Raw genomic sequence first — 11,904 nt, forward strand, 5'->3', positions numbered from 1 at the left:
ATCGTATAGCTCAATGCCATGCCCTTATAATCCTTTTAACTATGAGGAAGGGAGGGAAGATAGGCTACACTTCAGTCAGTCTGCATACCTCTGTGTCCCAGCACACCCAGGCAGTCATCTGTGTAACAATCCGATTATTATAAGTGTGAATCACCGTGAGTAAACCTCTATGTGGGGAAGCAAGGTTCACCATTGCAGGGGTGTTGCTCAGACAAGATCTGCTGGCTAAATCTGAGAGCCCACAGATGATGACCACACAGAAACTTAAATACAGTATGATGAGAGTGTATGACATTCAACAGCTAGGAGTCAATGCTCCGTACCAGGCATACTGTAAGGGAAAGATTCAAGTTACACTGTGCTAGGCACTGATTAAATAAATCAGGGCACCCACATACGTTTATTTAACTAGGCAAGTGAGTTAAGAACAAATTATTATTTATAATGATGGCCTACCGGGGAACAGGGGGTTAACTGCCTTGTTCAGGGGAAGAATGGCAGATTTTTACTTTGCCAGCTCAGGGATTCGATCCATTGTACAAATACAATGTATTATATAGATTTTGGTCTGGAGACTATTTTTAATGCTATCTCTGGCAACTTTCAGATGAGTGGACACTAATTTTGCTGTAAAATATATACTCTTTAATGTCTGACAGGGAGAGATTGAAACAAGATACTTTTCGAAATAAACATTGACGGATCAAAGAGAGCTTACATGAGTTGGATTTTCATCCCGATGTGCAACCCTCCTTTTAAAAATGGTGAATTGAAAAATTTCTTGTCATGAATATTTGATGCCTTAGAAGACCGTACAGGCAGCACTCAGAGAAAATGGGACATGATGCATACTTCATAAATACATGCATGGGTGGGTGGCCTCCTACAGGACACACTGCTGCATCAAAAGTTCAGCAGAGCAGCAGACACCTCTCACAGAGTAAACCGGTAGAACGCTAATGGCTTCAAATGGGACCAAACACCCATTCTTCACAGCGATCAGGACCACCGTGGGTTTGCTGCATCACTTATTAATCACATGCTCCAGAAACGTGAAAGATAGGCTATTGCTGTTGTGTGCTGTGTCAGTATAGTAGCCATCCATAGGCCTTCTGCAACTGGAGGGCAACAGAGTGGAATGTTAACTTGATGCTAAACACACTAGTAGGCCTATAGGGGTCTATATATGATTCCAAGTCCTGATGTATGAGTTGATTTCAGAAATACTATACCCTATGCAAATACGTATGACACAAACTCCTATTTTTAAGATGCAATATTTCTAACTATTCATTTTATCTTGAAACCCAATACTTTTTTATTCAGTGTGAAGTATCACCAATTCAACACCTGTCACACTGGGCTTTTTCTATACACTGCAGGAGTCGGGACTTGGATTCACTTCATTATATAACCGGGACACTGCGTGTCTTGCAACACCGCCTATGTGGTTTACTGACGCCGGTAACTCTGCGACGGTCCCTAAACAGTTCTACAAAGGCTCTTTCACGACGCCCCCTAAAGTTTCTGACGAAATCCTCTTGTGAAAAGCGGGCAAATGAACAGCCGCACAAGGAAATGAAACAACGATTGAGAAAAGAGGAGAAATATAGCCCTGAATTCTTACAGCGAAATAATATATTTAGTTGATATCTAGATAAGACTATTATTTGTCTTACGGTGGCATTCGATTAGGTTCATTGTAGCGAGTGAATATACATATAGTCCGTTCGTTGAAGTCTCTTTTTCAGACCACTGATTGTGGCGCAAAACCTCCATTGGTTAGTGTTAGTAGCTAACTTAGTTTAAGTTCTAGTTACGTGCTGGAATTCAACCAGCTTTTTCTCCAGGCAAGACCAAAAATGGCTCTTATATCATCGTTGGACTTGGATTTATCCCTATGTTATGACTCGTCAAGTCTCTGCTCCGTTTCTACCGTCACGACGACCGCTGTTTTTACGAATCTTACTGCGCGAAAGAATATGAGAGTCGCGGACAACATGGACGATGCTATCCAGGAACCTAAGGAGAGCTAACCGGTATGCTATTGCTAACCTTCTGTAATGGATAAGGGACCGTAATGGCATTTTCACTGATCTGAAATGCACACCAAGTTACTAGCTAAATTACCAGATTTTGTCGCTAACGACAACTGCCAACGAAACGAACAATCTCAAATCAAGATAACGTCGTTAGTTAACGTTACATAGCCTGTTAACAGCTGTGAAAACTAGCTACCAAGTTGCAAGTTCTTGCTATCCTTGATTGCCAGACCTAAGTTTGGTCGTAATGGACTTAAGCTAACGTTAGTTGTTTCATAACAACGTGTTACGTTGCTCCTGGACGTGTACTTAACTTAGTTAGCTAGCTACAGCAACGTTAGCTAACCAAAACGCTTTAGACAAACTGCACAACGGCAAGCAGTCAATTGGTATTCTTTATTAAAACTACTCATTTAGTTATCTTGCATAGCGACAATTTGTTTGCCACAAGCCAGTTGTACGAATGTTTAGGAACATGAATCGCGGGGAATACTTTTCTGGGGTGCAGACACCTCCATCCACTGCCGCCGGGCATGCAGTGGCCTCTCTCCGGCAACCAAACCAGAACAGCTCGTTGATGGGCATGTTCTCCGGGATTTCTAGGCCTGCCCTGTCATTTCTGCAAAATTATTTACCAGGGCGCCCTCGGAATCCTGCCCTGGCCGACAGTGTGTCAGGGTGGGTCAGTTGGGATTTCAAGCAGAACTTTGTAGAGGCAGAAAGTGCGTTTTTAGGACAACTGGATGACATATTGCCTGGAACTCGGCACCATGCACACCACCTACCATACCTGCAATACCAGCATGGGCTACCAGCGTCAGGTTATAGTAGTATGAATTGGTTGACAGCAGATTCTCTTAGCGAGTTAGGGATTCGAAATGCTCCTGAAATGGACTTACATTTAAGGCAAACTCCGGTAGGATACCTCGCAACCGGTTTTCTCGGTAAAGTTTTGTTGAACGCAGCGTCGTCTCAGGAAATGAAACACGCCAAGCAAGGGCAAGTCCTTGGCGGGGATAGTTTTTCATCAGACGCGGTGACAGCCAGGGCAAAGAGTAGTACCGATGGTAAATGGTGGGGCGGGCTTTGGGGAACCGATGACAGTGCTCAAGGGTTGCTGTCAAATTTGTCGTCGAGCAGAGAGAGGACTGTGGAAAACAATCACAACCGCAACGTCCATTGTCGTCAACCAGAGTGTGGCACAAAGGCCGCTGTTACCATGCCAACAGAGCTGTTTGTACAGTGCAATGGTGGCGAAAGGACTGGACCCTTCTGCCACAAAGAGGAGCCAACGGACAATGGAAGCCTTCAAATGGCCACCCGGACAGAATCTCTCCCCTTAGATCACCGGGAAACAGTCTGTTTCAGAAGTCATATTGTCAGTGTTGTAGCTGTCACTGCCTTCAGTGAGTTGTCCGTTCTCACCCCTGACCAGGATAATGGCTATTCCAGTCTGGAAGAAGAACACTCTACCTCCAGACTGTACATGTTGAGGCTTCCCTGTGAAGAGCTACAGGGGATCACAGAGAGAAAAGAGACAGACACACCAACACAGGGGAGCTCTGGTAAGAGGGAGCCGGAGGGAGAATTGGGTGAGACGGCCTTCACAGGAGGGATGGAAGGGGAGGTTGAGGACTCGGACGTCACAGACTCTGAGGAAGAGGAAATGGCGTCCGCTACGCCCCCCTCCGCACCTCGGTGCAGTAACAAGGCTATCGCCTACATCATGGGCAGCCCCTGCAGTGATGACAGCCAATCAGATGACTCGCTCAGCGAGGATGACGATGGTTTTGACAGTGACAGCTCGTCACAATTCTCAGATTCCGATGTGCTAGATGAAGATGAGGAGGATGCATCCGATTCCGAGCGGCCAGACTCAGAAACGGAGAGACTGTGGAACTCACTGTGCCAAAGCAATGATCCCTATAACCCCCAAAACTTTACTGCCCCCCTCCTCACCAGCCCTAGAACCATCCTGTCCACCTCTACAGCCACAGCAGCCTGCTCCCTTCAAGCCTCACCTCCAGAGCAACCCCCCTCTCCCTTCTCCTCTTCCTCCTCTCCTGCGGAGGAGTTTAGCTCTGGGGATGAGTCCAGCAGCGGTGAGGTGGATGAGGCTGAGAGCCTGAGGCTGTGGAACTCCTTCAGCTCCTCCTCAGACCCCTACAGCCCTTTCAACTTCCGGGTCCCGCTCAGGACTAGAGAGCCGACAGGGGCTAAAGCAGGGACAGGGGCGCGCTGTAAGAGGAGCAGCAAGACAACCCCATGCTCCCCCCATCATGAACAGGGACAGAGCCACTCGCCTCCCCAGTACAAGACAGAGGCAGCAGAGGAGAGGCTAGACAGTGGCTTCTCAGAGATCCTCTCCGTCCCAGAGATCACCACCATGGGCTGTGTCACAGTAAAAAAGGTCAGTATGACTTCAGACACTGCTCTCTCTAGTGGAGAGTTCGTAATAGGCCTAAATAATGTTTACACACACTGTTATACGTCTCTTTATACATGTTTTTCAAGGAATTGTAGGTAGTCCTATTCTTATCAGTCAAATTGTCATCTGTGGACCTTGGTCACTCGCATTCCTGTGACTGTTGTAAAATATGGAAATCCATTGAGTCATAAAATATTGAATCTTCCCACTCAGCAGTCAGAAACGGCTGTATTTGTTAATGAGTAGTTGAAGAGGAAGTCTTTTATCTCCTGTAGTGTACTTGATGTATTATGGCCGTATGTTACACTCTGCCACGCCCCATTTTATCGTTCATAGATGGGTCCAGGAGTTTTCCCTGGCCATGTGAGTGAGGTGATGTGACCAAGAAAATAAAACGAATGTCACACAAATGTAAAATAAGATATACAAACAATGCAACCAAAAAATTATACAAACAATACTACTCAAGAATGTGTCCATGTCCATTCACAGTCCCTGCCATTCCATTAGTTTTTTGTTTTTTTTAAATCTGTTTTTCAAAAGTAATTTTGCTGTTTGCTTGCGCAATTGGAAATTTGAGTTCCATGCAATCATGGCTCTGTATAAAACTGCGTTGCCCTGAATTTGTTTTGGACCTAAAGAGACCACAGGTGGTATGTCTTGTGGGTTATTTCTGGGTGTCTGAGCTGAATGTTAATTGATTATGCAGACACAATGTCATTTTCGTCACAGTAATATTTCTCGTAACTAGAAGACAAGCAGTTAATCTCTCGTCAAGCCTCAACCAGGGAAGACTGGCATGCATGTTGCTGTTCATTCTGTGTGTGCAGTTAAGGGCAAGACGTGCTGCTCTGTATTGAGCCAGCTGCAGCTTTGCTAGGTCTTTCTTTGCTGCACTTGGCCATATTACCGGACAGTAATCAAGACCAGAGCCGGAACAACTAGTACAGTTGATTTTTGCGTAAGAAATGCAGAACAACTTTCTTTTTTCTAACAGACATATCTTCACATCAGCTTTAGCAAAAGGACTTGCCCATGATAATTGACCATCCATTGTTATACCTAGGAGTTTAGCTTCTTGTTTAGCTTCTTGCTCAATGGTCACATCTCCAGTTGAGGTTTAGCTCTTAGAGAATGTTTTGAACCAAATACAATGCTTTTGGTTTTAGACGTATTTAAGACCAGTTTATTATTAATCACCCATTCTGATACTGACTGTAACTCCTTATTTAGAATTTCAGTGAGCTCACAGGCGTTGGGTGCTGACATAGAGAGTGTGGAATCAGCCACATAAATAGTCATTCTAGCTTGGTGTAAGACCAGCGGCGAATCATTTGTAAAAATAGAGACGAGTAACGGCCCAAGGCAGCGGCCATGAGGGACACTGTACATATTGTACGTTAGAGACTCTTCCATTGAAGAACACTCTCCGGGTTCTATTGGATAAATAACTCCAACGATTTGATGGCAGGTGACGTAAAGCCATAGCAAGTAACTTTTTTTGTCAAAAACTATTTAACATCAAAGGCTGCACTGAAATCTAACAATACAGCTCCAACTATCATCTTATTATCCATTTCTTTGAACCAATCATCAGTCATCTGAGTCAGTGCAGTAGTCAAGTTTAGTGCCCTAATAGCTTGTGCCCTCCATTCATGAAAACGAATACAAATGTCCTCTGTTAGCGATGTAGCGCATCGTTCAAGCTCCATAGCCAATGTGGCTATCACTGTCAGGGAAATTCTTATGCTGGTTGTTGAACCAGTGTCATTCTGTGTGTGTGTGTGATGGATTTAGAACGTTGGCGTCTAGTCAGTCAGCATGCAGACAGGGAAAAGAGCGTAGCATGTTTACGTCTCCAAGGAGACACAGAGTGGGTTTTTAGAGAACCTCTGGAGCTCTATAACTGCTGGGAAAGCATCTTTCATTCTATACATTTCTAATCAAATGCAGTCTAATGCTATGAATCAGTCATGGGGCTTAAGCAGACCGTAGGACAGCAAATTGACAGCTGTTAAACCGATGGCAGTGAGAGCTGTGGAAATGTGCCTTTCCAAGACAGTGGAATGGAAGACCATCACCATGGGAGGAGACTTAATCACCAATGCACAATCCCACGGATTTCTTTGAAATGCTCGGGCTTCATTCTCCATGCCTGTTCTGTGACATTATCCCCCCTATTATGAGCACAGAACTGCCACGTTACTTAGCAACAGTGATAACTGGGCAAGACGAGGGAGGGAAAGAGATTTCTCCGACGGCCTTATTTTTTTCTTTCTTCTCCGTTTCCCTGGCTTGGAGCGTCAGCTCATAACCACCTCGCTCCTGCAACGTTTTCGCAGCCCTCCAGCCCATGCCAAGCACATTTCAGTGTCTTTCATCTTTAGTTAATAACCTCCGCTCTGAATAGTGTATGTCAGTCGCTCCCAGTCTGCAGTGCTCAGTGGGTTGCTGCTTTATGCAGGCGATTTTTAGTGCGTCTGTGATGCGCTACAGGCCATCCATCAAACAGTCATTTCATGGTGATACTGATTCAGCTTCTTTACCCCTCTTTGCCTCTCTCTCACTTCGCCTCCAATTTCTGCTTCTGCCCGTATGGTTGCTGCTGTAGCAGGCTAGATGTATAGTGAGTTTGGAGAAAAAAGTAATATGTGCAGAGAGCTGGAGCAAGTGTGATTTTTCTGTGTGTGAATGTCTGGGTTTAGGCCTACAGTTTCTAATGAAAGTGTTTTTGGACATAATTGTAGTCCTGGATTTTGGATGTGTTGTCCTGCATTCCTTTCAGAATATTTAGGAATATAACCCAGTGAGGCTTTTTAATTAAATATCCCCCGGGTGTTAAGCGACGCATTTCATTTTAAGCTGAAATGTAGTTTCAGTGACGTGTTGAAAGTTGAGATCTCTGTTGTCTCACGTCTCTGTATCCTGCAGGTGTTTTTTAGTGAGGAGGTTGTAGTCGTATGTCAAGCTGATTCTTATGTTGTTCTGTCGTACTCCAGGTGTGTTTCTGTGACACGGTGGAGGAGTTCTACGCCAGCGAGGACGACGAGGACCGGTGCGGGCCGTGGGAGGAGCTAGCCAGAGACCGCGCTCGTTTCCTCCGGCGCGTTCAGGATGTGGAGGACGGCATCGGCTACGTCCTCAGCACTACCTTCCGCGTAGCCGTCTACCAGAGACTACAGCACTACAACTGATCCTCACCCCTGACCTCTGACCCCTAATGTCCTACAACACTTCTGATCATCTGTCTTGTCTCTCTGTGACCCCTGTAGCACCAGTCCCATCTTCAACAGAATGCATCAGAACTTCTAAGTCATGCTTCATCCCCTTCCCTGTCGACCCCCAAACCTCATCTTCAACCTGGGTGTGTAGAAAAGATTACATCAGAGCGGTTGAGAACCCCCATACACTCCATCCCTCCTCACCCCCCTTACCGTCAGTCTGGAGTGTTGGGGAAGATGTGATAAAAGACTTGCTCCCTCTCTTCACTGCCCTCTTCCTGATCGTTTGCTGTTTTTCTTTAACCTCAGTGGAGTGATGACCTAATTTCCAATGTGATTCAGGATGACTGCTAACTAGGAGGAGTGCTGGTAATGTAAAGGTATAAGGGCTTACTGGTTCCAGTGGGAGAAAGTCAGTCGAACACAGAGCAGGTCTTCCTGCTGGGCTGTGTGCTCAGTAACCTGACTGAAACGCAGAACTTTACACTTCAGCTAAGACTGTTTCTTTTAGTTTTAAAATGGATTCAAAACATTTTTTTTAGTCCCGTTGAGTTTACTGAACCTTTCGGTGATGCGCCGTCCTTCTCTATCTGACGCGTGCTATCTGGGTCTCTGCCTGGTAGTGTTCTGTTTCATGTTAACCTGATCCCAGGCCGTGCCTACTGTCGTGTTCAGTATTTAAAATGTTCAGTATTATCCCCCTGAGCACCCATAGCCAAATGTCACACTGCTCCCCGGAGCTGAATCGGGTTTGTTAAGAGCTTTTGGAAAACAAACCTGGTTTGAAATAACAGAAGAAAAATAAATAATTCAAGGCTTCCTCTAAGCCGTAACAAGCAGAGTACCCAAATGTTGAAAGTGTTCTATTTGATCATAAGCCGAGGGTGTAAACCTACAGTATGTTGACGTGTAAAGCAAGCCTCTATACTGTATTGATGGTAAAGTGTTGAAACCAAGCCTGTGTTGTTGTGGGCTCTTCCTGGTTTCGTTCATTAGCCATTGACTTCAGTTCTATCCCATGTATTATTAGCTAACTGCAAAGATAACTCACCTCTGCCCTCAACTGGCTCTTCCAGTATTTACACCTGTAGATTTCCTCATAACAGCCCACAGTATGAATACACTAACCATCATAGAATAGACAATAGCATTGCTCTGCTTGTGACCTATCCAGTAATGTACAAGGCAAGATAAAAAATAATTTCTCTGGCTGCAAGCCAATGATCAGTAAAGGCCGACGTGAATGCTTATGGGTAAGGGTGAAGTGAAATTATTTGCATGATCAATGCATCTTTAGTGGCCTCCTCGTCTACCTCCCTTAGTCATCACTGTGGTTTCCTCTAACAAAACAACATTGCTTTAATCTATTTACAGTTTGCACCAATAGGTTTCCTTCAGTAATGCGTTTCCCTTCTCCAGAGCTTGCATCCATCAGTGGTCATCTAGGAAAGGAGACGAGGAAAGCAAGCGCTCTACGACTCCTCCATTTATAGACGACCTATCCCCACCCACTATTTATTAACCCTGTAATGCCTGTACGGACCCAGTGTTGTGTTACTAATTTTGAGGGGTTAATTTCTCCTATGTGGCTAAAAGGGTTCATCGCTGGTGTGACCAGGTTGGAAAGAAAGCAGGGATGTGAAATGCACGTTGTTCTGAAGTGATTCTCAGTATCATGGAGAAAATCAAATATATAAAAGATGCTTGGGAACTGAAAAATATAACTAATTTAACTTGGTGTTCTTTTAGTCAATACAGTTAACATGAAATTGATTTATTTTTGTAAAATATTTTAGGATGAGTTAGTTGTTCTACACTGTTCCTTATAATATACATTTTGAATTAATATTCAGTGAAAATAAATCTTCAATTATGAACAATGTTTCTGTCTCTTTTCTTGCGCAAAATCTCCTCGTTTTAAAGAATAATTTGCTGGTCTTATTTGGTTTGAATGTTGACACCCACCGACACTGGAGGGAGGAAGAATTGGGAGATCCGTTATTCTTCCTGGAGACACCAGATGACTACGGTCACCGTCGTTATAAAATGGTACTGCACCATCAACACGATGGCCGTGTTCGAACTGCGTCAAATCCATGGTGCGTTGTGGGTAAATTGTGACTGATCTACAAAAAATAATGAGTAGTTACTTAAGCAAGGTGATTTGTAGTTTTACGCAGTACGTTTCTTTCTGAACGTCCTGTAACGTTGCATGCACCGGACCTGTACTAGGCCCCAGTATTTAAAATAGTCAGCGGTAGTGCAATCCCTAGCAACTGGAACCAGTCAACAATGTGAGGTGCAGTAAAATGTAAGAACATGCACAGATGCAGACAGCTGTCAGACGGTCTCCCCAAAACATCACAGGCATACTCCGCCTGGAAAGGATTATAGAAAGATTAGCATATTTTTAGGACTGATTTGGACCCAATCCTTGTAGAGGCACTTAAAATGAGGTATGAGATTGGTGGCTGTATATATGGAGAGCCTATAGACAAATCCTTATGCAGATCCTTTACACGTTATGGATAGCAATCCTTTTAGTGGGATACGATATTGTCAGTGGTATTTTGTTGTAGTTACTTTTATGCCCACAGGAGAGAGCCATATTCTCAAGTAATCATTCTCAACCACTAGAGGTCGCTCTTGCTTGTTGTTACAGTCATTACAGTGCACCAGTCGAGCCATTGAGACAAACGACCAGTCAATGGAATGGAGAGAACGGTCACTGCAATGGTTTTCAGCTGAAGACGACCAGAAATGGTTATTTGCACTGTAATAACATGACCAATTTGTATATGAATGAAATTAAATTCATTGCACTAGCCTTTTTTTGCTAACCAAGTAGCACACACTAAGTATATGTCCATTTATTATTGGTAGAAACAGTGAAAATGTGTAGTCGGATACGCCCAAAGATGGTTGATTGCAGATTTCAGTGTATGTCCTCCCCGGTTTTTGTGGTTACAGCATTATCAAAATATGAAGAACTGATCAAATCTGAACCAGTTCAATTGAGATTTGTCTATATTTTCTCATACGACATGTGTGGCCTTTAAGCTCAAAGTTTGATCTGCATTGTGTTCTTTCCATTACACTGTCTGTTAGCTGATCTCCTTTTGTCCTTCTTCTTTTGTCCTTCTGAGAACTCTATTCTTCTGAGGTAATGTGCTTCTCCTGCAGGGACATCCTGGGGGGACTGACCAATACTGTCACCTCATTGGCTCACTGGAATGCCTGGGGGTGGTGCCTAGGATGAGATTACAGGTCTCCCTCTTTCTCCCTTTCTCTCTCTCTCTAATGAAAGGAGGTTTGAACAACTGTGACGTCACCACCCACCACCGATCCAAAAATCACTCTCTCCCCCTCCCTCTCTGTTGTTCTTCCTCCATCCCTCCCGCTCCCCTCCATCTCTCTCTATCTTCACTGCTTTACAGAAGGACTGCAGCCTGGATGGGCTCATGTGACATTTAAATTCCCTGGCATTTTCGACTGGGCATGCTCCGTTGCATCAATCGCTCGCTCCCCCTCCTCCTCGTCTTCCTCTCATTCCTCCTTTATCCATCCTTTCCTGAGGAGACGATGCCTATTATTGTCCTGTATCCCTGCTCAGTCACGCTGGTGCCTGTAGCTACTGGGGCTGTTGTCTCTCTCTGGTTCTCTGACTGACCGAGAGCTGTCTCTCCCCTGTTATTGTGAGGACGCGGAGGGATAGATAGACAGTGTGTTCTGCCTGGTCACACTCTCTCTTCCCGTCTCCTGCTGTCTAACCGGGCTGACCGACCGCCTGCTGCTCTCTCCTGGGATGGATGGATGTACACTGTTCTAGCCTGACTGTCTGACACCCTCACTGACTGACTACAGAGGAGGAAGGAGGAGGGGCACACTGAACACATCAGCAGGTGGCTGGTAAGAGACACGCAGATTCATAATATCTGTGTGTGTGTGTGTGTGTGTGTGTGTGTGTGTGTGTGTGTGTGTGTGTGTGTGTGTGTGTGTGTGTGTGTGTGTGTGTGTGTGTGTGTGTGTGTGTGTGTGCGCGCGCACCAGTTCATTTGCAACATGTCTTGGTTTTACGTGAACAAGCTAGTAAGAGGGAGCGCTAGTGAGTGTGTGTGGGTTGTCCATTACACTCTGTGTGTATTTGTTTTATTGCCTACTGTGTATTGCTTTGTGTTGATGTCGATGGTCATAGACTGTGTCTATATTCCTG

The 11,904-nt window shown here is 44.8% G+C and overlaps 1 protein-coding gene across 1 annotated transcript; it reads left to right on the forward strand.

Moving 5' to 3' along the window:
- The first annotated feature begins 1,517 nt into the window (after nt 1-1,517).
- LOC112244877 (protein phosphatase 1 regulatory subunit 15B) lies at nt 1,518-9,568 on the forward strand. Its single transcript, XM_024412725.2, has 2 exons — nt 1,518-4,452; nt 7,470-9,568. The coding sequence occupies exons 1-2, from the start codon at nt 2,506-2,508 to the stop codon at nt 7,662-7,664; spliced, it is 2,142 nt and encodes a 713-aa protein (XP_024268493.1). The 5' UTR covers nt 1,518-2,505; the 3' UTR covers nt 7,665-9,568.
- The last annotated feature ends 2,336 nt before the right edge of the window (nt 9,569-11,904 follow it).

The sequence above is a fragment of the Oncorhynchus tshawytscha genome, linkage group LG02 (assembly GCF_018296145.1).
Source record: "Oncorhynchus tshawytscha isolate Ot180627B linkage group LG02, Otsh_v2.0, whole genome shotgun sequence".
Classification (NCBI taxonomy): domain Eukaryota; kingdom Metazoa; phylum Chordata; class Actinopteri; order Salmoniformes; family Salmonidae; genus Oncorhynchus; species Oncorhynchus tshawytscha.

Bases quoted from the DNA above. Each gene is read 5' to 3' on its own strand.
- LOC112244877 (XM_024412725.2), top strand. From the start codon at position 2,506: ATGTTTAGGAACATGAATCGCGGGGAATACTTTTCTGGGGTGCAGACA. The intron at 4,453-7,469 runs GTCAGTATGACT...GTCGTACTCCAG, and splicing joins GCTGTGTCACAGTAAAAAAG to GTGTGTTTCTGTGACACGGT.